Source organism: Arvicanthis niloticus, chromosome 2 (assembly GCF_011762505.2).
Source record: "Arvicanthis niloticus isolate mArvNil1 chromosome 2, mArvNil1.pat.X, whole genome shotgun sequence".
NCBI lineage: Eukaryota > Metazoa > Chordata > Mammalia > Rodentia > Muridae > Arvicanthis > Arvicanthis niloticus.
Window position 1 is genome coordinate 115835284 of NC_047659.1, and position 27758 is coordinate 115863041.

The 27758-nt window shown below is 42.4% G+C and overlaps 1 protein-coding gene across 5 annotated transcripts in view; it reads left to right on the forward strand.

The window, feature by feature from the left end:
* Cfap61 (cilia and flagella associated protein 61) overlaps window positions 1-27758 on the forward strand; it is a 272260-nt gene that overhangs the window by 73020 nt on the left and 171482 nt on the right. For all 5 annotated transcript variants that reach the window (XM_076929907.1, XM_076929906.1, XM_076929908.1 and 2 more), the window contains 5 exons: window positions 1750-1925; window positions 2394-2433; window positions 5346-5485; window positions 20996-21122; window positions 22806-22883. In XM_076929907.1, coding sequence (XP_076786022.1) covers window positions 1750-1925; window positions 2394-2433; window positions 5346-5485; window positions 20996-21122; window positions 22806-22883 — 561 coding nt within the window. The remainder of the gene's footprint in view (window positions 1-1749; window positions 1926-2393; window positions 2434-5345; window positions 5486-20995; window positions 21123-22805; window positions 22884-27758) is intronic.

The following is a 27758-nucleotide window of genomic DNA, read 5'->3' on the forward strand; positions in this document are numbered from 1 at the left end:
AGACTCTGTTCCCTTGCTCTGACAGTGTCTAGAAGGCACGTGCATTCTTTGTCTTATGCCTTCTTCCTGTATTTCCTGGGCCACAACAGTGCTCTACCTTTCTCCTATCTGAGCTCCCTCTGTCCCTTGTAATTTCATCCTATCTATTTGAATAAACCAGGAAAGTCTTCAGTTCTCAAAAATCTTTAATTTAGTGGCATCTTCAAAGTCCCCTTGCCCTGTAAGACAAATGTCCTCAGGTTCCAGGGAAATACACACAAACACACACACTTCTTGAGGGCCACTGTTTGCCCCACACACTCTCTCTGGCATGATGTAGACTGGGAGAGCTTTGTATTAGTAACTTCTCTGTTACTGTGGTAAAATATCACAACCAAAAGCAGTTTATGAAAGAGTTTATTTGGGCTCACAGTTTCAGAGGGATAAAGGCCGGTCACGGTCGGAGGCCTGGTGGGAAGTGGCAGGCATGGCAGAGGGAGCAGAATGATGTGAGATCTCATCTCTAACAGAAAGCATGAAGTACTGAGAATAAACAGAAGTAGAGCAAGGCTACACACTCTCAAAACCCGCCCCCCAGTGACATACTTCCTCCTACAAGGCCATACTTCCTAAACCCTCATAAGCAGCATCACCAAATGGGCCCTGAGTGTGCAAATGCCTGAGCCTACAAGGGCCATTTCTCCTTCAAACCACACATACACAAAAAAGCTCCAAGTCCAGATTGAATGGGTGGGTGAGAGAAACAATGTAACTCATAGGTTATTTGAAATACCTGATTGCTATTTGACCAAAACTTTGCAAATTTTACAAAACATGAAAAAATTTAGAAACAAAGGAAATAAAAATAAAGTACACAAATGAGCATGGCATTATATTGTATTGCTCTGCTCATGGTAGCCCAATACACCTTGGCATATATAATAACATCATAATGATATCTGTGTTCTGTAATCTACAATATAGCATAACAATGTTAATACTGATGTAATTAGAAATGTGATTAAGTCATATGGGGATAGAATGCAGGAGGGAAAGGTGGAAGAGCATTAAATCTGTCCATCCCTTTAATGTTCAAGAAGGAAAAAAATATATTAATGAATTAAGAAATACTATAAACATATTTTTTCAGAAATAGACATGAATACCCCAAGAAACAAAAAGGTTTTAAAGTGACACCTGTTGGAGGGGGCAGATGGGGGACAGGGACAGGGACAGCTAGTTTTCTTTATGAAGTTTTACCACTAATACTTTGCCTGTACGTGTGTGTTGTTTTGATTAATAAAAGTTCCAGAAGGAACTCAGAGTAAATCGTGTTCCCCCAGATTAAAATATATGTAGGTAACCCTGAAGTCAGAGTGGATGGTACCCAGTGTTAATGTCCCTAGTAGATGAGGTCAAGTGGACTTTTCTGGGTTCCATCTCATTCGAAGATCGGCCTGAGCATTTCAAAGGTTTGGAAATTCTAGTACCACAACATCTTAATGAAACCAGTTTTCAAGAGAGAACTTGCTGATCGTGTTAGTATGTATAATACAACATTACCATGCTAATCTTTACCTTACTTGTTTTCTGGACTTTGTGTGAGACTCTCAATTCTCATTAGGTCTTCAAATGGACCTTCCCAGGATGGTTTGTTTCAGCTGAGACAGCCAACCACAGTCACAGGGACAGACCGTGTAGAAACAGTGGAGCCACTAGCCCACTGGAGCTCAGTGGTTCCCTCGGGCCGCCCCTCTCTCTTTCCTCTAGGACATGGAAAAGAACCTAAGCATACTTTCCTTAGTGGACGACGACGACATCCCGAGCAGTCTGAGCTCCTCCCTCCTGTTCTCTATGGAATCCTCCTACTTCCGCCCCCTCTACCTGGGAGAATCTGCTGCATTTTGTATTCAGCTCTTTTGTATCGATGAGAGATATGAGGCAAGGCAAGTACTGATCTCCGATGTCTGTCTGTTGTGCTAAGAAGTTCTTGGCAATGCCTTTTCCGAGAATGTGATCTTTAAACCAACCCCATATCACATTCTTCTAGGTACCTTAAAACAGAACAGGCTCCTGGACCCCATCTAGAGAGTCTAGACCATAAAATTTGAGTAAGACCTACAAAAAGGAGTAAAAGTATCTGGCTACTTCTAACCTGTATCACAATTGAAGATCTGGAAAATTCCTACTGTGAAGCCATATGCTGTTCCTATTCTATACAGTGTGCCTTTACTGCTTTTGAGTGCAAGTAACAGAAAATCCTTCAATCCAGGCTGACACACTGAGGATAAGTCCAGTGGTAGGACTCATGTTAGGCAGTGCTGGATCCCAGACTTGGATAGTCACTGAGGAGGAATTTTCTCTATACCTTTTCACTTTCAGTTCAGTAACATTGTTCACTGTCTTGTTTACAGGTCACTGGATTTTATGAGTTTTGTTTTCAGTCTTTTTCCTGTGAGTACATACTGAATTTTGAGTAATGTATTTGGTTAAGTTATAGAAAATGGAACATTTATCATACAGACATTGTAAATGCTGTGAATGCTGAGGCTTAACTGGTTTTTCACCTTGTTCTGAGTGGCGTGTCATGAACTCTTAAAAGAGAAACTATGTCATTTTCAGTAATGTGTCTGCTGTGGGGTTGTTTCTTTTAGAGACACCATTTCAGTGTTTTATTGTATAGTTAGGAATCCTTAGTACTTCAGATTGTTGAATTACTTTGTGGTTTACATTGGCTCAAACTATCCTGGCACCCACACCTTGCTTTGTGGCAGGTGGGGAAGAGGAGCATGTGGTTGATTTCCAGGTTGGCATTCCTTCCCTCCTTATTCCTGAGGCCTAACGAGGTGACTGGTGTGTAGAAGTTCAGCCTACAGTTGAGATCAAAATGTAAACATCCTCCTCTGTCTGAGAGATTCTGAGCCTCCCTGTTGTCCCGTCTTGTCTGGGGATGGGGATCCTAGCCAACCAATGATCATTAAAAGGAGAGAACGTGGAGAAGGAAGACAGTCGGGAGAAGCAGTATTCATCAGTAGGACCCTGATGCTCAGCTGGAACAGTTACATCTCAGTGTCCTTCTTCAGTGTACAAACCGAGCAGAGTATCTGTTGATTTATGTGTTCTTCCTATTTATTATATTGAGAGGCAACACACACACACACACACACACACACACACACACACAGAGTTTAATAATGTGATCTTAGATTTCACTTTCTTGTGTTTTTCAAAACTAAAACAAAGCCTTAGAATGGGGCAATATATTTTCCACTGTGGTTTCTTTAAATTGATTTTTCAGGCATTTTTCAAAGCTCATAAAGCAACGTGGATGAATCCAAACAAAGAATTTTTAAAGCTGGTTCTCTCAAAGATGCCTTAAAGACATTTCCCTGAGCTCCGTTCCTCTTTTAACATCCACACTATAAAAGTAAGACTGGATTTTAATGGGCAGAGGACCTGTTTACATTTTGATTCTATTTGACTTGGGGATAGAAGGATACAGGAACAAAATACCTTCATTACTTCACCCTTAATCCCTCAAATCCAAGCTGAAGCAACTCATTATCGTTAGTACCCCCCCTCCCTAAGGAAGCCCACCGAGACTTGGCACCCAGTCCTTATTTTCAGCTTGAGCAGCTCAGCATTGTGATTCTAAAGTTTCCCTGAAAGAAGCTGTGTTATTTTGCTGGAAAGAAGGAAGATAAGGTCAAATAATGATTCAGTCCTTGGGGCTGCAAAATGTCCTGAGGGCTTTGGATTAGCACAAGTAATACCTTCACAGGGTTCAAGAGGAGGCAAAGTCCCAGAGGGACAAATTAGCTCTGGGAAGAGCAGGCTGCTTCTGCAGGGACCTGGGACAGGATCAAGTGGCTGCGAGGGACACAGACAGCCTTGAGCTGTAGTCTTCAGACGCTGGAGTGAATGTTCCAGTAGCCGAGTAAACAAAAGAGTAAAAAGAAGAAATGTAACCCCCTGTTAATAACACATCTCACCCAGGCCAGTGTCTCGTAGGTTCCCATTGCAGTGTGCAATCAATGTCAGAATTTCTAATGAGCTGTTTTATATGCTTTCATCTCACGCTAAGCCTTGGAGTGCAGGGCTTTTAGATTGTAGTGTACCTCTGTGTAAGAACTGAATTCTCATCAGCAGGGCTTAAATCTGTTTAGGTCTCATGAAATTTGCAGTTGGATAAGAAAGTTCACATATTCAGGTTGAGGTGGGCAGATTGACATGACCCAAGCACACACACAAAACTTTCCCAATAAATCAAATTTGGTGCCAGTTTTTAAACTTTAAATTAAGTTAAGTGGCATTAAATTAAGATTTAGTTTCTCAGTCACACCAGCCACACCACAAATGCTCATTGGTCACATGTGACCACAGGCTGCCACCTGGGACAGCAAGCCTACAAAGGCAAATGGCATTCGTCAGGACTTGCTGATCATCTTATGTCTTCTGGGGTCCACACTCATCTCTAGGTTATCACTTAGAATGGATGATGTCATGACAAAGGATTCATGTGTAACCACAGGGCTTTAGAGCCAGAATGGCCTGGAATACCACCCACACTTCACAGAGCAGAGGCTGAGGCAACTGTAAGTCTCATTTCTTAAGTTAAAGGCCCTTGTTATGATACTATGCTGCCCTGTTTACTCACTGATAAAACTGAACTCCCAAATGTGAACAGCTTTAGTTTAAAAATCTAGGTCTGGTAGCATGGGTCTAAAAACCCAGAAACCCAGAAGGCTGAAGCAAGAGGATTGCAAGTTCAAGACCTGCATGGACTACAGAGAAAAGTTTAAGGGCAGCCTAGGCAACTTAGTGAACCCTTTCTCAAAGAAAAGAGCCTGGTGTGATGGTTCAGCAAGAGTTCTTGCCCAGCATATGCAAAGCTCCAGGTACAGACTCCAGAGCAGCAAAATTAAACAAATCAGTGAGATCAACTGCTAGGAGTCAAATGTGGTAGCACATACCTTTAAACCTATAATCTCAGAACTTGGGAGGCTGAGGCAGGAGGATTTGAGTCATTAGTTAGAGGCCAGGTTCGGCTGCATAATGAAGTCCTGTCTCAAAAAAGCAGCAGCAATAAAAATCTACTTCTGTAAGAGTGCCTATGAATGGGCCACTCTACATGGCAGTCACTTGTTTCCACTCAGCTTTGTTGATGTCTTCTGATCATCTTCTAGTTGCTTGGCTCCATAAGTTTTACTAGTGACCCTCCAAATGTAGAAAAGCACAATTCGAATATTTTCTTCTCTGTGCTTCGCTTCTATTTTTCACAGTGTTTTATAGCACAGATTTGCTTAAAGATAAAGTACTTCTTATGCTCTCCAAATGTCCATTGATCTTTTAAAAAATCCTTTTAGGATAAGAACTTCTGCTTGATATCTGTGCCCCATCTCACGCCTGAGTTTGTCCTCATCCAGAACTTTGTGAAGGTCGTCCCATTCAACAATTGCACCCTGGACCACGATCTCTACGTGTTCCATCGAGCTGGGCTGCTCAGGTAAGTGAACCCCTGAGTTATCTCACTTCCTGGGGGGAATGATAATGTCCTGCTCTTGTTTAAATGAAAAATGTCCCCCACAGGCTCAGGTATTGGAACCCTTGGTGTTGAGAACCGAATTGCCCCACACTTGGGGGCCAAAATGTCGCAGACCACTTTATCAGTGTTGGAACCCGCACTGCCAAAAGCCTTGGGGGCTAAATTGTTAGAGCCCACACTGCCTCAAGCTGCTCCGGTCCATGGGTTGGGGTTCAGCAAGAGAGAGAGTGAGGACAGATGCAAAGAATGGAGACCAGACAGTGTGATTCAATCCCGTTTATTCTTCAGTCTCTCTTCTTCTCTCCAAGTCCCTAGTTCCTAGCACCAAGTTTCAGGTCCTAATCCTCTCTTCTGCTGTAATAATTCTCAAGTCCTAATTCTGTTTTAAGTTGCTAATCTCTTTCCCAGTTCCAAGTTCCTAGTCTCTTTTCTGAGTCTCAAGTACTTTCTTCTGTCTGCCTCTCGCCTTTTATATGTCTCACTTCTAAGTCTTGTCTCTAAATCACCCTTAAGTCTTGTCTCTAAATCACACCTTTAAGTCATGCCTTTAAGTCTCACACCTTTAAGTCTCACACACCCAAGGGAAGATCCTGGATATCTAAAACAAGATGTTATCAGAGTGTGCTCAGCAGTTGTAGGCTGTTGTAAACAAGTCTCTTGTCAGGGTATATGGCTCAAGATGGCTGCAAGGATGATAGCCACCTTCTGTCGGCTCCCCACACCTTGGTCCCCAGTAGGTGGTTTGGGAGAAGGTTTTGGAAGGCAGAGAACTTGTTGGAAGAAGTACATCACTGCAGGTTTGAGAATGTATAGCCCTGCCCTACATCTATCTCTCTGTGTGTGCTGGAAGATGTTATCTCACATTTTCCATGCCTCATTTACCGTTTCTGACTTTCCACTCTGGAACCATAGGCTGAAATAAACTTTTCTTCCATAGTTTATTTTTGATCATAGTATTTTTATCATAGCAACAAAAAGTAATAATATGTGTCTATTCATCCCAGATAGGATACCAACAACAGGCCAAAGAAATGATCTATGAAATCTAGCTTGATGGCAATGAGCCACATGGGTTATTTACAGGGACATGGGTTAAGAGTTACTTACAGAGACATGGGTGACTCAAAGACAGCTGAATCATTGAAGAGCCTACACCAGTATGAGTGAAGACTCCCCAAAACTCTGTTCCTAGAGCTCCTGTTGTACTTCTCTGGCTGTGAAATGAGTTCCATGGTCAGAATCTGTACTGTGTGGAATGCCATGATGGTACATATGATGGCATTCTGTAAGTCTATTTCAAGACACTTTTCCTTCACAGGTGTCCCAGGAAAAGGTTGTAATGCTACAGCTGTCCACTTCTGGATGATGCCTGCAAAACATGCAGAACCATTAGTAAACTAGGCCCTAGTTTCCTCTTCCTTAGTCAGCCAATCATAGGGACACCCCATGAGGTAATAGGTGCACGCTTGGCAGTAGACAGCATTGTAATAGGATAGAAACCATAGGTCCTAGGCAGCTTTTTCATGTAACTGGATTGTGCCTTCAGAATGTGCTTAACCTTGATCATATATCTACCACTTCCATTTGATAATAGATTGCTGCTTTATGGCCTGGTATGTCAAACAAAACTCAATTTATGATCGGCAGCTCAGGCCAAATGGTAACTTGGTGGCCTGTTGTCAAATATTTAATTTCCACTAAGACCCAATTGCAGTCAAAGCTGTCTCTCAAAGGGAGAATAGTTGTCTGCAGATAATGATAGCTTTGCTCTAAAATCCTAAAGGTCTCTTTTGTGAATCATGTATAGGGGCCTGCCTAAGGGTCTGAACAGTATCTGTATGTGCCCCTGACTCCTCACATGTCGTCAGGTATGCTGGATATATGATCCAAGTGATGGAGCAGCCTGGACCTATTGAAGAACCTTCTGTTCTAGTCCCCAGACAAAGCTAGGTGCTTTCTGAGTCACTTGCTATATGGGCTTGAGTAACATACCCAAGTGAGGACTGTGCTGTCTCTAGGCTTTGAACAAGCCCCTGTATTAGTCAGGGTTTCTATTGCTGTGGCAGAAACACTATGACCAAAAAGCAAGTTGGAGAGGAAACGGTTTATTTAGTTTACACTTCCATATTGCTATTCATCACCAAAGGAAGTTAGAACAGGAACCTTAAAGTAGGGCAGGAACCTGAAGGCAGGAGTTAATGCAGAGGCCATTGAAGACTGGCTTGTTTCACATGGCTTGTTCAGCCTGCTTTCTTATAGAACCCAGGACCACCAGTCCAGAGGTGACACCACTCACAGTGGGGTGGTTACTCCCCCACTGATCCCCTATTGATCATTGACAACACGCCTTTTAGCTGGATCTCACGGAGGCATTTCCTCGACTGAGGCTCCTTCCTCTCTAATGACTCTAGCTTGTGTCAAGTCGACACACAAAACCAGCCAGTACAGCCCTTAAACATGTTTCTTTCTTGGTGATGGGAAGAGGGCCCAGCTGCAATAACTTATCCTTCACCTTAGAGGGAATATCTCTGTATGACCTATACCACTGGACTTCTAAGAGTGTTACTGAAGTAGAAGGCCCCTGAATTTTGGATGGATTTGTTTCCTATCCTCTGATGCACATATGTGCTTCTACTAGTGAGTCCAATGTGGTTACTGACTCCTTCTCACTTGGTCCAGTCAGCACAATGTTATCAATATAGAGAACTAATGTGATATTTTTCTAAGAGATAGATGATCAAAATCCCCTTTAACTAAGTTATGACTCAGGGCTAGAGAGTTACTATATCCTTGAAGTGAAACTGTAAAGACATACTGCTGGCCTTGCCGACTGAAAGCAGATTGCTTCTGGAGGTCCTTACAGACAGGTACCAAGAAAAGGACATTTGCTACATCAATATCTGCATACCACGTACCAGGAGATGTGTTGATCTGCTCAAGCAAGGACAGCATATCTGGTACAGCAGATGCAACTAGAATCACTACTTGATTGAGTTTTCAACAGTCAACTGCCATTCTCTGTAATACATTCATCTTCTGCATTTGCCAGATAGAAGAGTTAAAGGGAACTAGCTAGCATCCTGCATCTTTCAGTTCCTTGATGGTGGTGGCTCTAATTTCTGCAATTCCTCCAGGCGTGCAATACTGTTTTCGATTCACAATTTTCCTTCACAGAAGCAATTCTAAAGGCTTCCATTTGGTCTTTCCAACCACAATAGCCCTCACTCCACAGATCAGGGAACTAATGTGAGCATTCTGCCAATTTCTAAGTGTATCTATCCCAATTACACATTCTGGGACTGGGGAAATAACCATAGGTGAGTTTGGGGACCCACTCGACCTACGGTGAGTCAGACTTCAGACAAAACTCCCATTAGTCACCTGATGCCCCATAAGCTTCTACTTTAATGGGAGAGCCACAGTGTTCTTGAGGTCTCCCAGAATTATAGAAAATTCATAACAAGCATCTAATAGACTCTGGAAAGTCGGGTTGTTTTCTTTCCTCCAATGTACAGTTACCCTTATAATGTGCTATAGGTCTCTCTTAGGAAGGACTAGAGAAAGGCCAACTGTAAAAGTTATAGGCATTTTATCAAAGTCCTTCCTCAGGGGAACCTGATCATCCCTTCATTTAAGGGGTTCTGTGTCTGCAAACTGGCTCAGGTCTGAAAATTGGCTCATGTGTCGAGGCCTCTTTTGCCATGAAACAGTGTAGCTTTTCTTTCACTTGTTTGAGAATTTTTAAGCTTTTACAGATCAAACAAAGATGCTCCTTAGCTTCTTATCTATTTCATGCCTGGAAACACCATGATTAGATTAGTCAGCACCGTACCGGTCATGCCACTGTAAAAATTACTTTGCCTGCGTTGCCCGCCCAGGCCAGGGCATGCATTTATGGACATTGCTTTGTTCATGCTGCCCATTACAATAGGTATGTCACCTTGGCGAGTCAGTGCTGCCACCTGGCCCCTGATGCTTTCACCCTATTGTATTAATTCATCCAACGAAGAAGCAGCATCTATGACCTTAAGATCTAGCACATGGAAAAGGATGACAGAGCTCCTCAAATGCGCTGGTTCTCTCTCACCTATTACAGCTTTGAGGATTGGTGAAGGGCAGGACTAGGTTTTACAGAGCATACCCACTCCAGCATTACAATTCCCCTGAGCCCTAAAACCCATTAGAACTTGGTTGTTGATCTGATCTGGCTGCAGTGGAGGCTAGGAGGCATGACACTAGTCAGTTAGGTATGCTCCCAGTAAAAACACAATTGATCTCACCCACCATTGAAGGGAAGAGGAGGAGGAAAAGGGACACCACAAGTGCTTCGCAGACAGTGTTTATCTTACATGTGTGCAGAAGTTCCAGAATAAGACACATGATTCTACACAGGCAGAACTGGAGGGGACAATAAAGATAACTACTTTTTTCATTAATAAACTTTATATTTAGAATAGTTTTAGGTTCACTGAAAATTTGAGGAGACATACAAAAGCTCCACATACCTCCCTTCTGTTCCAATATTCTCATTTGGCACCAGAATGCTACATTTGTTAAAGTTGACCAACAAACTGATCCCTTGTTATCAACTGAAGTCTGTCATTTATGGTAGGGTTCGAGTTTGTCAACTCAATGGATTTACAATCAGCTAGAAGACACCCCTGGGCATGTCTGTGAGGGCATTTCCAGAGATATTTAACTAGGGGTAACCCACAGTGAATGAAGGAATACTGTCCTTTGGTCTGGGGTCCTGAATGGAATACAAGCATGAAAGCTAGTGAGTACCACATTCATCTTTTTCCAGTTCCTGAGTGTGGACACCATGTGACCAATTGCACCAGGCTCCTATTGCTGTGTTCCTTGCCATGGAGGACTGTGTCCTTTAAAATGACAAGCTGAAATAAATCTTTCCTGCCTTAAGTTGTTTTTCCCAAGTATTTTGTCAGAGCAATGAGGAAAGTAACTAGCATAATGTATATCAATGGATTTGGGGAAATCTGTAATGGTGCCGTTATAATGTCACATGGAATAGTTTTACAGCTCTGAACCTCTGTGTCCTGCCTGTTGTCCCTTCCCTCCCCTTACTGCTGGCACTCTCTGATCTCTTCACTCACTATAATTTTTACCTTCTCTAGACAAGTAGTTAGAATCCTACAATACGCCACCTTGTCAACTCGGCTTCTCTTACTTGATCATAATGCATTAAACTTCCATGTCACTTCATGACTTGGTGACTCATTTTTCTTGCCACAGAATAAGATCCCATCATCTACATACTCTACAGTTTATTCGTCTGTTTAGCTACTAAGGAACATCTTGGCTATTTCAAAGTTTAGATCATCGTGAACAAAGATGCTACCGCATCCACAAGTGAGGTTTTGTGTAGATGTAAGTTTTCTGCCTCTTTGGCTAAGAGAGAGTAGAGTTGCCGGTTACTATGATTACAGTGTAGTTTACTTTTGTACAAAACTCTCAGAAAGTGGCCTTTTGCAACAAGACCATCAACTGCTTTACGCCCCTGCCAACCTCTACCATTCTCCATGGTTTGGATTTGGACATCGCAGCAGCTCTCTGGTACCTCTTCTCTGCTGCTATGAGTGCTCAGCTCCTTAGTGATGGATGCCGCTGAATTGCTTTATGCTAATGTGTTTCAAATGCTCACCCTTCACCCAGGTCACGTGACCTCTCTGGTGAGGTTTTTATTCAGCCCTTTTCTTCCTTCCCTTTCCACATGTTGCTTAGTTCAGTTTGACTTAAAGCAAATCATAGACACCTGTTATGTCTGTAATAGAAAATGTTAATTTGGTTATGCAACTATCAGTTAAAGTTCAAAGTTTACACTAACTGGAAGAACATTTTCACTTAGAAATAAAATAAAGGCCAATTTGAGAAGGGCTTCTGCCTTTGATTGACTCCATAAGCAGGAGAGCTAGAGACAGGCGGGAGTCCAAGGTTTGAGTTTTGAAGACCTTTGTTTGTTCCCTTTCTTCTGCGGTGGCCTCTCCTGTGCCCGCTCCATTGGGAACTGGCTCTTACCGCATTCGCATGACTGTTACATTCTGGGTTGACATCCATGTAGCACCATGGCTGGATGGTACTTGTTAATTGTGTGCCTTCTTTCCCAGAGGCTCCACAGTGGAGCTCCTCATTCATCTAATGGAATATGCAACGTCGACTGTGTGCATGTGCCAGTTCATGTGCTGGGGAAACGTAAGTGACCCAAACAGACAGAAGTCCCGGCCCTCATGGGGGTCCGCATTCTAGCTAGAGGAGGAAGATGCAAATAAAGGAAAGAGATGAACTAGAGGGAAGGTGCATGGGAGGCTCTGGCAAGGGTACAGCAGGTGGTTAAGAGCTGGGTAGGAGGGAACTTCCGCCTCTACAAGGTGCACGGGAGAGGTGGCCTCGAGCAAAGCATGATGGAATAAGGGAGGGGGCCGCATGGGCATGACCAGGGCACTCATCCCTGACAGGTTCTTTTTTTATACCACGGTTTTAAAATATATAACATCCTTCTAGTTTCTGCTTCACTTCTCTTGACATTGGGATGGATCACTCCTGTTTTTATGTTGGGTTACTTTAAATTTTATGACCTCGTGTTCTGGTCCCCTACCTAATTTCCTTCTTTTTCCCTTGGGAAATTATATTTGTGCCTGTCATCTGCCCTCTGGCCATGCTGGTGAGCACAGAGACAGATAACTCATCTGATTGTTAGTGAGGGCTACCTCTTCTGTCAACAGATCCCACACTCCATGCTCCCTCTCCCCCCACCCCCCCCCTTCTGTCTCATGGTAACTACTGTTTTTTTTTTTTTCATGAGAACATTTCATTTGCATATTCATCACTGAGGTTTTATGTCATTTAACAGATCGCTTTCCCACGTTCCCTGACTTGCCCATTCTTAACTTGCCTGCTGGCCTGTCTTCTTGTTCAGTCATTAATGGAAGGCACATTTAGTTGAACTGGTAGCTCCTTCCCTCTTGCCACCTTTCCAAGATGCACTTTTCTGAAATTTGACATTTTTCCTTTGTAAGAAGACATGTCAGACTTACTCATCCAACTAATATTTATTGTGCTAGAAATATTTAACTTCTTGGCTAGGTCACACAGCCTTTATCAACATTACTCAGGATGGGCTTCAGTAGTCAGCCTCTGAGTGATCTCGCCTTTAATATATTTGTTTGATTTGCTTTTCTATGAGTGGCTCATGCAAGCTTTGTTACCATTTTTTTTCTCTATGATGTCACCATTTTACTCATTTCAGGCTTATGTTATCATTGCCAGTCTGTGCTGAGATTAAATCTGACCTTTGTTCCTTAGGCTCTCAGTGGGCCTCTTTGAACAGAATGCAATAGAAACTTGGTTCCTTGTGGCCACTGTTTTGTCTGGGGCAAGGTTGCCTTCTTGCTTGTGTTTGGTTCACAGTAGGCTTGATGTGTAGATTGTGTGGTGACTACACTCACTTCTTTCTAGCTTTGTGTCCCTTGACTGCCATCCAGATTGTCTAGTTTTATGTGAGACATTAGCTGGAAAGACACACAAACCCGAGGTTTCTAAAAGCATTGGGTTTACAGTGACAAGTGGCAAGTCTTTCCTCTTACTTTTCACAAGTCATTTGCTATTTGATTATGTGTGCAACCAGACGGATTTTAATTTAATGTCTTAAATTCTGACCTTGAAGGCCAGACTCAGTGGGTGTTTTGTTGTTGTTGTTTTTCTGTTTTTTGTTTGTTTGTTTTGGTTTTATTTTTAGGAGATGAATAAAACATCTTGTGGTTAAGCAATTTGTAAGACTGAAAAATTGTAAGGTCCAAGGAGGGACCAGTGGGCAATGGCTTCATCCTTTCTTCATGGGCCCCGAGAGTTCACACACTGGGGCATTCAAGGGTAAGGGAGAGAAACGGTAGAGAGGGCAGGATTTCTCAAGAGAATATGCTCCACCCCCACCCCACCCCCAGCCCTAGCCCTGTGCATAGATAAGGAAAGGGACCGATAATCTCCCACTTTGGTTTAGGGTGCCTTAAGAATTGTGCTTGAGCCCTTAAGAAAAGATTAGCTGTGTCATTATGGTCACCAAGTGTACAGTTGCTTCTAGGAAGGCCCTGCATGGCAGAAACAGAACAGAACAGAACCACTAGAGTGTTCTTGACTAATACCCAGCAAGACTGAAAAAAAATAGGCCTTCAGTAATGATTGTAACAAGAGAAGGTTGGAAGCTTCTAGGAACGTGTGGGTTAGGGGAAGAGGAAGGTAGACTGGTATTCAGAAACATTCACTGAGCCACTACTATATGCAGCCCTGCCATGCCTCAAGGCAATGTACAGATATCAGAGCGGATTTTGTGTTTTTAAATATTTATCAATAGCTTCAGAGTTTGTTTTATACAATCTTAGGTTTTTTTTTTAACAGACAATGAATATTGTTACTCTGATTATCTTAAGGATATGGCAAGAAATAAAGATAGCTGCTTGGTAACTGGAGAGCACATGCTATCTCCATTTGGAGAATGTATATGATCTATCATATATATTGTGATTGTGCAAATTTATATAAACAAAGTATCCACCCCCTCCCTTTACTTCCTTTTTACCTTTCCCCCAAGCATTTTAAGAGTTGTTTCAAAGTAACCTGATTTTCCTTGGGGCTTTCCATAGCTGAAACATAAAGACCACCATATTTCATGGTTCATGCACTGTAAACTTTTAAGGGACTTTTGGTTTATTTCTCAGATTGTGGTTCTGGAATCAATACAGGGTCAGTCAAATGGGAGCATGGACTAACTTTCCCTCCCACCCCCCAGTGGGGTCCCAGCACCTGGACACCCTGGGGACACTCCAGATGTTTCAGAACCGTGAATGAATGTAATGTCAGTTTGACAATTGAGTTTTAGGTAAATACATTTTAATTGGGAGGTTAGTCACTTTTCATGTTTTCTTTTTTCTTTTTATATTTTTTAAATCTTTTTAAACAGTCCAGTCATTATCCCTCTCCTGCTCTGCCCTCTGACTGTTCCTCATCCCCTGTCTCCAAGACAGTGTCCCCATCTCATTCCCACCCTACCAGACCCAAGTCTCTCAAGGGTTGGTTAGGTGTGTCTTCTCTCACTGGGGCCAGACCAGGCAGTCCTCTGCTGTATATGTGTCAGGGACCTCATATCAGCTGGTGTATGCTGCCTGGTTGGTGGTTCAGTGTCTGAGAAATCCCGAGGGTCCAGGTTAGTTGAGACTGCTGGTCTTCCTATGGGTCACCCTCCACCTCAGCTTCTTCCAGGTCTTCCTTAATTCAACTACAGGGGTCCCCAGCTTCAGTTCATTGGTTGGCTGTAAATATCTGCATCTGACTCTTTCAGCTGCTTGTTGGGCCTCTTGGAGGGCAGCCATACTAGGCTTCTGTCTGTAAGCACACCATAGCATCAGTAACAGTGTCAGGCCTTGGAGCCTTCCCTTGAGCTGAATCCCAATTTAGGGCCCGTCACTGGATGTCCTTTCCCTCAGTCTCTTCTCCATGTTTGTCTCTGCAGACATGTTTGTCTCCTAAACACCCCCATCAGTTTTTGTACAGAAGCAATGAGGACAGGTACCCATGCTACGTTGGTCTTTCTTTACTGCAGGCCATAGGTCCTCTCATCCCATCCCAGTTAAAGCCAAAACAAATAGGCTGCCTGCTGTTGCTAGAACCAGAGGCAGAAGCAACATGGAGTTCCCTGTGCACTAAATTCATCTCTGCTTATTTTGTTCTGAGATAGGTTTCCACTGTTAGCCTATGCTGGCCTGGAACTCTTGAGCTTAATCTCAGCCTTCTGAACAAAGGTGTGTACTAGTACTATGTACTCTTCTCCCCACTTCCTCCCCTTAATCTTCTTCCTCTTCTCTCCTCTTCTCCTTTCCTCCTCTTCTTCTTCCTCTTGTTCTTCCTCCTCCTCTTCTCCCTCCTCCTCTTCCTCCTCTTTTTTTTTAAGTTAAAAACTTGTGTAAAACAGCTCTCAGGGACTGGGGAGACAGCAGTCAATAAAGTGCTCCTCAGGTAAGCGGGGAGAACCAAGATTAAATCCCCAAAACCAAGTAAAATGAGCCCAGCACCAGGGAGGCAGAGAGAGCTGTATCCTGAGGCTTACTTAGTAAGGTCAACCAGATTAGCATAATCAGTGCGCTCCACATCAGTGAGAGACTCAGCCAGGCTAGAAGGAGGTCAGTGGCATTCCTGAGGATAACACCCAAGAATACTGTTTGGTTTCAGCATATACTTGAACATGAACCTGCACACACCCATTGCCCCCCCTCCACACAGACACACACACACACAGAGAGAGAGAGCAAGTACTCAGATCAGAGACATATATAGACATATGGAACATATGAAAAATACACTGTGAGTATATTTGTAATTTTAATTTTTCCAAAAGTCACATTAATGTAAAAATTTAAACTTGGTAAAACTAAATCTTGTTTGTACTAGCTCATCAAAATTCAGCTGGCAGTTACAGCTGTATTTCAAGTCTTGTGTTGGTCAGGGTAGCAGTAAGTGGCAGATTCTATTGCCCATTCCTCTTCCTGGTGAAATTCTAGGAACATAGGAAAATTCCCAAATGTTCCTTTGTGCCAAATATAAATAACAAGACACATGAGCTTTATGATATAATCCTAAATTGCTGTGTCACCTGTTCAGATTTCTGTGAACGGAGGAGACAGAGGATGCTTGTGTTTTGTGACACTTGGGGAAACAGCCCCAAGTCCCACTGAGCACTTACTCAGTATCACTGTAGGCTAGGAGAAACCCTGACATTTAAAACAGACCATGCTGTGGCCTGAGCTATGAGCTGGGGAAGGTATCTGTGCTGGCCAGTTTTATGTCAACTTGACACAAGATAGAGTCATCAGAGAGAGGGGAGTGTCAACTAAGAAACGCCTCTGTAAGATCAGGCTGCCGTATTGAGCTCAGTCCATGGTGGATGGTGCCGTCCCTTCACTGGTGGTCCTGGGGGGTCTATAAGAAAGATGGCTGCATAAGCCATAAAGAGCACGGCACAAAGCAGCACTCCTCCATGGCTGCTGCATCAGCTCCTATCTGCAGGTTCTTGCTCTGCTTGAGTTCTTATTCTGACTTCTTTCAATGATGGACAGTGATGTGGAAGCCCAAGCCGAGTAAAACCTTCCTTCCCTGAGTTGCTTTTGGTCATGGTGGTTCATCATAGTAATAGAAACCCTAACTAAGACAGCGTTCATATTTATTTACCGTCCCGGCTCCCACTACACACTTTATAACTCAACCGTAGCACAAATTATACATGTCATATGCATGGGAAGCTTGGGCAGTTTTCACACAGGCTACGTAATTCATTCCCTTGGGAGTGCCTGTCCGTTGGGAGCTGCTCTAGCCAGAGGCCGCAGCAAAGGTAGGAACCTTGTCGTTGGACTTTTATTCTAACAGACAGGGAGGATGGCTCACCAAACAAACAGAAAGGAGGAAGTGTATGGAGAGAAACAGGACAGGGGCCCGAGTCAGGCGGTATAGCTTATTCAGTGAAGTTTGTGTGCACAGTTGGTACCCAGGCAGGTTGAGAGAATCCCTGGGCTTGGGAGGTAAGGGTGTCAGGTGAGAGATGATGAGTGCACACAGTGACTGAGTTTGGGGACTACCATGGGATCTGAAAGGTAACACGGGGAAAGAAAGACACCACAATGTGGAGATAGGTTGGAGATGAAAGATCCACAGAGATTGTGAAAAGAAAAAAAAAAAAAAAAAAAAAAAAGAGGCACAGGAGAGGAGACGTTGGTCACAGAATCTCCAAGGCCACTGTGCCTTTGCTTGTCACTCAGTGCAGCGGGAGAGATAACTGAAGTTCTTATGGAGGGTCTGCAGATAGAGTGTAGGTGAAAAAAAATCACATCCTGATTTTCACAAAGCTGTACTTGAAGTTGAGCATCTCCTTCCCTCGTGAAAGTAGGCAACAGACCACACTAGTCCCAGCAGCCCCTGCTGCTCCCTCCCCATTTTTCCTTTAACGCTGCAGACTTCAGATATCTGATGACCAACAGACCACTGCTGAATCACATCTGTTTAACTTCACCCATTGTGATTCTCTGCCTCTTGTTTTATACACGTAAAAACAGTATTCAAAGAAGGGCTGTGGGCATGAAAGGTCATAGACTGCCCCTTACTAGGATTGGTGTTGAAGAGTCGCGTGCGTGTGAGGCTGCTGTCGTAACCTCACGGCTGTGGAGTAGCTGTGGAGTAGTGGTACCTGGAGTGAGCAATGGAGATGGCAGGGTGTGATTAGATTAAGGTGTATTTTGAAGGCACAGCCCATCTGATGTTTGGTGGACATGAAAGGGGTGTGAGAACAAGAGGAAGCTGGTGGTTTGTGCCTGAACTGCTGGAGTGTGGAGCTGTTACCCAATCAGGTGGGAAAAGGGGTAGTGATGCCAAGTGTTTCATGCTGTGGCAGCAGCATCCTTCTGACCAAGCTTGTCCAGATGTTGCACAGTTATCACATTGATTTCTATTCAATTTTCACTTAAAGAACCTGAAGCTGCATGTGTAGATACCTGGTGACTTGACAGTGTTCATTATGATGAAATCTTATTTTATCAAATAAAGCTTCTTTCTTCTCACAGTGAAGCTTCTTTCTTCTTTCTTATCACAGCCTTAAACTCTGATAATTAACCATATCAGTTGGTTTGGCTATTAGTTGCCATTGCCATGCCTGTCTTCTCCCTTTCAACTTTCTCTGATATTTTATGCATGTATGCACATAGGCCACATAATATATAATAATGGCTTATTGAGATGTAATATAACATATTTCCATTTAATTGTATAATTTAGTGATTATTACCATATATGTGTATATATATATATATATATATATATATATATATATGTATATTCATCAAAAACATATCTTGTCACCCCAATCCTACCCATGCCCATTGAATAGTCGCCTTTGATTACCTTGTCCCCCAGCTGAACATTTTCCTTTCTATCTCTAAAAACTTGCCTATTCTAGATGTTTCATAGAAACATAATGACATAATTTTGGTGTTTTCACATGGCTTTTCTCAAATGTAACATGCCTTGTCACTTTATTTCCTTTTGTGGTTGACTAGAATTCCGTTGTGTGCATATGCCACATTTAGATTGTTTTCTCCTTTAGGAGTGTTGTAACTAAGGTGCCATGGACATTTTGTAGGACTTTTTATTCTCTTAATTTCTTTTATTTCCCTAATACATTTGGTCTTTGTTTTTTTAACATTTACATCTCGATCAGAACTAGATTTTGGTGCAATCTGTCCATAGCAAAGCCAAGTTCTCATCTTTGTCTTAAAGATTACTTCAAGTTTTTGTTGAGGTGATATTAATTGATCAGGTTTTTAACCAGTTAATTTTGTACATATACATCTTTGTAAATAAACACTTTTGTTTATAATGTGTAACCATAGCCAGGCAGTGGTGGTGCACGTCTTTAATCCCAGCACTTGGGAGGCAGAGGCAGGCAAATTTCTGAGTTTGAGGCCAGTCTGGTCTACAGAGTTCCAGGACAGCCAGGGCTACACAGAGAAACCCTGTCTTGAAAAGAAAAACTATAATGTGTAACCATGCACTACAATTTAAATATAGATATTAACCAATTAGCAGTTAAATAGGTTAGAATTATTTGTTATTAAGAGGAATAACATTGTTCTATTTAGTAACAAAACCCTGGTGAGTAGAGAGAATGTGGTGTCAGGCCAGCTATAGAACACAGGGGACCCATTACAAAATGAAAACATGGGACTCTGGCTTAATGTGGAGAATCTAGTTTCCCCTTTCTGTGGGATGACTGCTCCAACCCTTGGCATATTCATCTTGAAAGGGTTTGAAGCCTCTATCTCAGGATATACTGAAAACCTGTGAGCAGCATGGGTAAAGCTCACAAACTCACCAGCCGTGTGCATCATGCCTCTGTTTACCAAGGGTGGGAACAGTCACCCCATTGCTACGACCAGAGATGCCACAAATCATATACCGATTGATCCTCAGCTTTCTCCATGCCTACACCTCATATGTCACTTCAGGTAGGAGATATGGTTTTAATTCCATCCTTGCTGTACTCTTCACATGATTCTCCAACCAGTGTTCAAGGTAGAATCCATTTGTCACTATTTATAGAAGAAGGCACCAGTGAGGATGGGGTGGTGAGGTAGGAAACAGGTAGAAGACGACTCATGAACACACAGAAGGAAGTGGGAACTACGTATAAGACATGGCTCTGAACCCCAAGACATGCTCTTTTGTCTCATTAAACTTTGCTTAAAGACACAAAATTACAGACACAAAATTACAGATGCAACTTTTTTAAAAATAAAGATTTATTTGTTTTATGTATATGAGTACACTATCACTGTCTTCAGACACACCAGAAGAGGCCATCAGATCCCATTACAGATGGTTGTGAGCCACCATGTGGTTGCTGGGAATTGAACTCAGGACCTCTGGAAGAGCAGTCAGTGCTCTTAACTGCTGAGCCATCTCTCCAGCCCCAGATGAGACTTTTAAGAGTTCTAAAATGGCGACCTGAAAGAATTAAACTCTAACGGTGAGGTCTTTTACAACATGCAGCTCTGGGTTGCTCTATAGGGAGCATGCTCCTGAGGCCAACCCCAGTGATTATCATTTCCCAATTATAAAACATTTTTTAAATTTTGGGAGAGATTGTAAGAACCAGAGGACCAGAAAGCCTGCTGTGAAATCATGTCTCCTAGAAATGACAGACAAGCTACATCCCTGGACCACAACCTGGCTGCTGAAACAAGGCCTAAACAGTGACAACACTGATGGCCAGGCTACCGTGGAAGAGGGAGCTCTCAGGGGGTCCCACCTCTAGACAAAGAACTACAGGTGACTAATGATGGCTGAGAAGACAGGATTAGCCTCTCCTAGGAATGAGCTCCATAACTGGTTATCCGATTTCAAGTGGTCATCCCTGAAATGATACACATACAAACAACACTGAATGGACTCAGCATGCTGTATGCACATATCAATGCATTTATACATGTATGTAATAATAACAAAGAAGAGGTCGTTGATTTGAGAGAGGTACATAGAATGAGTGGGAGGGGGAAAGGAAATGGGGGAATGATATGATCACATTTTAAAGTTTAAAAATGTGGGAGAGGGATTTTAACTCTCTGTATGAAATGGGAAATAAAGTGTGCTGAGCATTTAAAATTGTAAGCATTAAATTGTATGTATTTAGATTATATATACTTACATGTAACTTTGTGTTATAGTTGGTTTATCCTATCAGTAATTGTTATCATATTCTTTGTACTTTTTTGTATATTTTCTAGGTTCTTTAGAATGAAGTGAGTTATTTTTATAACCAGTCGCCTTAATCTTACATAGATATACATTGCCAGATATTATCTTATACAAGTGTCATATTAGTTTAGTACTGTAACCAAGAAACCCATTTCTGTTCTTGTCCAGGTCCATTCAGATAAGATTAGCCAAGTTTCTGGATACTCCTGGTGTTGAAAAGCTTGTCAGCACCCTCCTGCTAAGTACAAAGATACTGGATGATTTAGCCCAGTACAACGAGGCTGCCAGAGACCCTGTAAGTACTGCTAGCCCCTACCGTGGCTTCGTTTTCCTGGTCCCAAGGGACCATCCTGATGCACAAAGGTTCAGCCTTGGAGCTTCATTGAACATCCTTGGAGTGTCTGTGGGGGTGAATTGGGGGAACAGCAGAGGTAAGGTGAGATAGTTGGCAGATCTGACTATCATCATGGAAGGATAGTTTGGGAATCAATGGTATCTGAGGCCCACCCCAGTAGCAATGGGTTCCAGACTTAGGTTAATGAAGCTCCATTTTAATTATGTTAGGTGGTGAACCGAGCCAGGACCTTCTGTTGAGCTGGCTGGAGGTTTAAGGACTAGATAAAAAGATGATCCTCTGTGGTCAACGTCTGGTCTTCTCTGGCATAATAACCTAAATATGAGCTGTGGAAAACATCAGGTCAGTGTCAGTCCACATGCTAACATAGAAGCTAGTGTCAGTCCACATGCTAACACAGAGGCTGGTATCAGTCCATATGCTAACATAGAGGCTGGTGTCAGTCCATATGCTAACACAGAGCCTGGTGTCAGTCCATATGCTAACACAGAGGCTGGTGTCAGTCCACATGCTAACACTGAGGCCTTAAGGACATTGCCGGTTGACTTGGCTAGATGTGCAGTTAGCCAAGAGGTTGGAGAAACTCTAACTTCTCTAATATGCTTTATTTTGAAACATTATTTATTTTTTTTTTTTATCAAACTATGACCAAGAAACATTTAAGTAAGTTTTAAAATCCACAGGAATTTGCTACTATGTAAATAGGATTTACCAATTGAAAGAGACAGGCCCCAGCTGGTCACTGGTCTCCTCACACCTCCATTCCGAAACTCTTTCAGGTTAACATACCTTTGCTTCCAAAATCAGAAATAGTTACACCAACTTTTGAACTTTATGTAGGAAAGTCACACCTGTTTTCTTTCCTGATACGGAGTTCCTTTTCTCAGCAATATGTTTGTGAGATTTGTCTGTATTATGACAAAATTATTTCACCACATGAATATATCAACTATTTCTTTATTCTGCTGCTGAGGTCATTTGGAAAAATAAGCAATAGTGGTTTTTTAAAACAAGAAGTAAAAAGAAATCTTTTAAAGTTAGTATTAAGTCATCAGGGGGACACCAGACACCTAACGTGATGACACCAGGAAGGTGTACTATTATTAGGGTATAAAATTAAAATAATCTTCCTCTATCACACCCAGTATGCTTTGGCCTTTCTTGGTCTCTTATCATGGTAGCTTCTTGCCTTTTGGTCCCTCAGTATGATTTCAGGTTCTCCCTTGCAAGGTCAGTCTAATGAATTTGAAGGGAGTGTTCTCTAAGACAAAAATTTTAGTGAAGGGGCTGGAGACTTGTTGTTCTTTCAGAGGACTGGGCTCAGTTCCCAGTATTCTCCTGGTGGCTCCCAACCATCTGTAGCTCCAGTTCCAGAACACCCAATATCCTCTTCTGACCTCCGCAGGTCCCAGGTATGCACATGGCACACAAGCATAAATATAGTCAAAACAATCCCACAAATAAAATGAGTTACACAAACCTAAGAATATTAAACATTTGAATGAGTGTTGATTCTGTTACTGCAGCAGTGGCTTGTGAGTTCACAGCACTAGCGACTGATTTCAGAGACTTTGGCAGCAATGCTTTCCAGGGTCTTAATGAAACCCACTCTTACCTTTGCAGGATGGAACAGCACTGCAGGTGTTCGTAGCAGAAGTTGCAAATCAAATAGTTGGCATTGCAGTGATCAGAAAAGAAATGGTAAGCTCTGAAGTGGCCATTAACTTGCTTGGTTGTAACTTTTTGTCATGAATGTATCATATCAATGTATCAGTGTGTCATAGAGGCATGTAGTGTCTCTATGAAGCTTTATTGCTATTACTTAACATGAATGAATCTCCCTGAAATACATGGTCACCAACATGTCTTCTCCTTGCACCCTTTCAACTAACATTCTCTCTCTCTCTCTCTCTCTCTCTCTCTCTCTCTCTCTCTCTCTCCCTCCCTCCCTCCCTCCCTCCCTCCCTCCCTCCCTCTCTCTCTCTCTCTCTCTCTCTCTCTCTCTCTCTCCCTCTCCCTCTCTCCCTCTCTCCCTCTCTCTTCCTTTCTCTCCCTCTCTCTCCCTCTCCCCTCTGTCTGTCTTTTTACGTTAAAAATGTTTGGAACTTCTGGGTGTAGTGGCACATGCCTATAATCCCAGCACTTGGGAGGCAGAAGTAGGTGGACCTCTGAGTTCAAGGCCAACCTAGTCTACACAGTGATTTCAGGATAACCAGAGCTACATAGTGATACCCTGTCATCAAAAACCAAACAGAATAACACACACATACACACATACACATTTAGAATACTACAAATATAAAAAGAATCTTATTCTTAAAACTCTAATAATCTATGGTCATCAGATAATAATAATAAATAATAATAATAATAACCAGTCCCACTGCTGTCTCCAAAGGAGTACTGCTTCAGTTAGTCATTCATCTTTACCAGCATCCTTCTTCACACTCAGTTGTGTGTGTGTGTGTATTGTCAAGTGTGTATGCCATTTTATATTTTCCCCAATACAGTTATTCCAAGTCAATTATTGCTGAATAGTCAGTCCATTATTTTGCTGCTGACTTAAAATATTGCTTTTATATTTATTAATTTTGTATATTCCTCTGTCTCTTTTAAGTTTGATTCCATGTTATTGGTTTATTTATTGATACCCATTATGTTATCACACGATCTTAAAATAATTTTTTAAATTACTGTTTTTTATTTCATATGTATAGGCACTTTGCCTGCATGTAGGTCTGTGTACCATGTATATGCCTGGTGCCCTCTGAGGTCAGAAGAGGGTGTCAGATTCCTGGGACTGGAGTTACAGCAGTTATGAGCCACCATGTGGCTGTGGGCTGTTGAGCCCAGGTCTTCTGGAAGAGCAGCCAGTCATCTCTCTAGGCCCCACCACATGTTTGATATCTGGCAACAGAGGCTTCTTTCATTCATATTCTTTGGTTTTGTTTGTTTACTTGAGTTAGGGTCTCATATAGCGCCTATAGAACAGGCTAGCCTTGTATTTGCTATCTTGTGATGTAACCAAATGTGACCCTCCAGCCTCCAGCTCCTAAGTGCTGGGATCACAGGTCAATCGCCACGATCAGCATTCATTTGCCTCATTTTTCCAAATTTTCTTGGACATGTCTCCCTTTGGGTAAGCTTTCTAATACCATGAACTATCTGTGCCTGCGTGGACTTTGTAACATTTATTTTCCTCTCTAGCTTTTTGTGTTGTTTAAGTCCAGGTTCTTTGGCAATTCTTTTTTCATACATGCTCTTGGGTCAGTGGTACCATTAGGAGACAATTTAAGTGTGTCCCCTGGAGATCCATGCTTGGAAGCTCTTCCCAGTTTGACTGCGTTAAGTGGTGGGAAGTTGATGGGTCATTGGGGTACTACCTGTGAAAGAGATTAAGTAGTTCTTAAAGAGATTAAGTAGTTCTTGGGAATCCCAGTGAGTTACAGAAAAGCAAGTTGTTATAGAAAGAGTGAGATAGCCCCTTCTCTCTCTTCCTTTTCCCATCTCATCATACAACTCTCTCTCTCTCTCTCTCTCTCTCTCTCTCTCTCTCCTCTCTCTCTCTCTCTCTCTCTCTCTCTCTCTCTCTCTCTCTCTCTCTCTCTCTCTCTCTCTCTCTCACACACACACACATACACACAAAATGTGCTGAACCTTGGATAGTTTTTTTAAATACTAATGGAAATGAACTAATGTAGTAAGACACTTACCTGCCCTGCAAGCCTACTGGCTCCTCCCTGCAAGCCTACTGGCTCCTCCCTGCAAGCCTACTGGCTCCTCCCTGCAAGCCTACTGGCTCCTCCCTGCAAGCCTACTGGCTCCTCCCTGCAAGCCTACTGGCTCCTCCCTGCAAGCCTACTGGCTCATAGGAACTGACAACAATGCATGCCTTTGCCCTTTTGCCTTCTGTTGTGTTCGATCAAAGAGAGGCCTTGACAGGAGGAGGAAGGACAGTGAGGTCAAGGTGTCTACATCTGGCTGAGACCACACGGAGTCCACTGGCCTTGTCTCTGGGATGCTCTCTTTGTGCATTCCTGTGACTGGTCTTCCCCCCACTCCACCCACTGAGCCACTAATAGCTTTCAGTTGCCCTCTCACCGTCCCTGCTAATTTCCCCGCACCTTCTTGTCTCTGTAAATACTCCCTTTGTTGAGCCTACCTCTAATTACCCTAATTTGAACATGCCATCTGTCTCCTGCTGTGACCCTTCCCCAATATACTCTAGGACATTTGTGATTTTTTTTCTATGTAGTTTGTCATTTTTTTTCTTGATAATGTACATAGATACCTCTTGTTGTACCTTGCAAATGTTTATTTTAGAATATAGAAAGACCACGATTTTTTGTATTTTGATCTTGTATCCAATTAGCCTTCTAAAGTCTCTTTTCCACTCTGAGAATTTAAAAATTGATCGGCCCCAGCCCCCATGTCCAGCATCAATTTCAAGCCATTGCATTGCTGAGAACAGTTAGAGGCCATGATCAGACTCAAAGGAAAGAGGTGCGTACTGTGCCTATCAGAGAGGGGATGGGGGACTGTGTAGAAAATCATCATGGTGCCTATTCTCCCGCCACTCTCCATCTCCTGAAGCCTAATGCCAGTCTCACACTTGCTATGTAGCCAGGCATGAATTTGAACTCTCAGCCCAAGCACTGAGATTACAGCTGTGACTGCTGTATCTGCCTTTATGCCTGATTCTTTTTTTTCTTTTCTTCTCAATTTTATGGCATGAATAGAGCAATGTTAAATGGTAGTGCTGAGAAAGGCTCCTTTTTTAGTTGTCAATATTATAATGGTATAATTCAGTAATTTTCCTCATTTAACATGTTATTTATAGGTTTCAAGGAGATATACCAAGTTAAGGAAGTTTTCTACTTTTTGATTATTGATGTTTTCTTTGATGGATAGGTATTAAAATTTTTCTTGATGGGTTTTGGACTTTACTGGAATGCCCCAGTAAAGAGCTTATCCATTTTTTCCTCTTTGCATTTATCTCTCTGTTTGATTCAGTGTGTCTAAGCTGTTGCTTTTGGATGATGGCATGTCTGAGTCTTATCTATCTTGTCCTAGTATAGTCTTATCTTAGTAGATACCCATTTGACAGTGTATGAAATTCTCTGGGTATTCACCCTCAGAAATGCTTGTGTGAACTGTCACTGTCTCAAGTACTCAGTGTCACTGATTAAATCTAACTGGAGGACAAACCCACCCCTAATCTTGCAAACACAAGTGGATTGATTTGGTCTTTCTTGAGTCTTTTTGAGAGTTTTTGTCCATTTGTTTTGCTTTTGGAGATTTGTTTTGGTTTGGTATTGGAGGGTTGATTTTTGGCTTACTCAACATAGAAGTCTTGAGGTTTTATCAAGGAATCTTTATGCCTCGGAAAGAAGCATTCTACCAATCATTTCTTGCCCTCTGTTTTCTTCAGTCTCTTAGGTGTGTTTAAGATCTTTTGAATTGATTCTTCGGTGTCTCTTGCTATTAGGAATAATGGGTAGGCAGACTGATTGATGTATTTCTTGCTCATTACTTGGAGCTATTTCCTTAACATTAGTTTCCTGAATCTCTAATTTAGTCTCTGACCAAGATTTTTAATAGTATCCAGGTCTTCATTGAAACCTCTGTCTCAGAGTTCCTAGATTTAACTTCCCACGTCTTTCCCTTGTTCACTTAGTGTCTTGTGTCTATCCAATTTTGTTATAAGCAAGATTTCTCTTGGTAACTTGTGAGGGCATTATATTGATTTTTAAAAATTCTTCCCTGTCCTCCTGATTACCCCTTTCCTCAGTGTAGCAAGCCATGTGTTTCTCCCCTCTAGTTGTCACATTGCCGTCCTCCCAAGGCTGTCTGTGTCATGAATGAGAAATTAAATAGCCATTGTGGGTGGCCAGCGTGGCTGTACTTCTCTACTTCCTCTCTGCCACTGTCCTGTTTGGAGGTGGCAGCCATTCTTTGGCTTCCTCTCCTATACTTGAATGAAGTAGCAGCTGGCAGGCAGGGATCCCAGTGTGGACCAAGGTGGTAAAGGTTTAACCGAGCCATGCGTTTTCCTTTCAAGGTAACACTGCCTTACATTTGGCCTCTCTTCCACCCATTATTCTTTAGAAAATGTTGTTGTTCTTGTTATGTTAAGGGATTTGGGAAAAAAGTAAAATGATAGCTGTTAGGAGCTTGTTGCCGTCTCTGCTCTTGAAACTGTGTTTTTCCATCAGTGAGTTTACAGTAGAGTTTTGCAGGCCATATTTATTGAAATTTAACTGTCCTACCATCAAGAACAGTCACATTCACTTCAGATTATCCGCCTTCCTTCTCTGCTGTCAATAGTATGCACCAGAGAGGTGAGGGAGGCCAGGCTGCAGAAGTCCATGGCATGAGGAGACAAAAAGACCCCTGAAACAGGAGCAGTGTACCCAGGATTTTCCTCTCCATGTGAATACTCATGAATCTCCTAAATTACCTCCCATTGCATAACCCTGTTACCATCACAAGAACAGAGTAAGGAATGCCCTGCTTGGGCTCTTTCTTCACAGCCCAGTCAAGTACTAACAGGCGCGACTCTGAAATGGGACATTT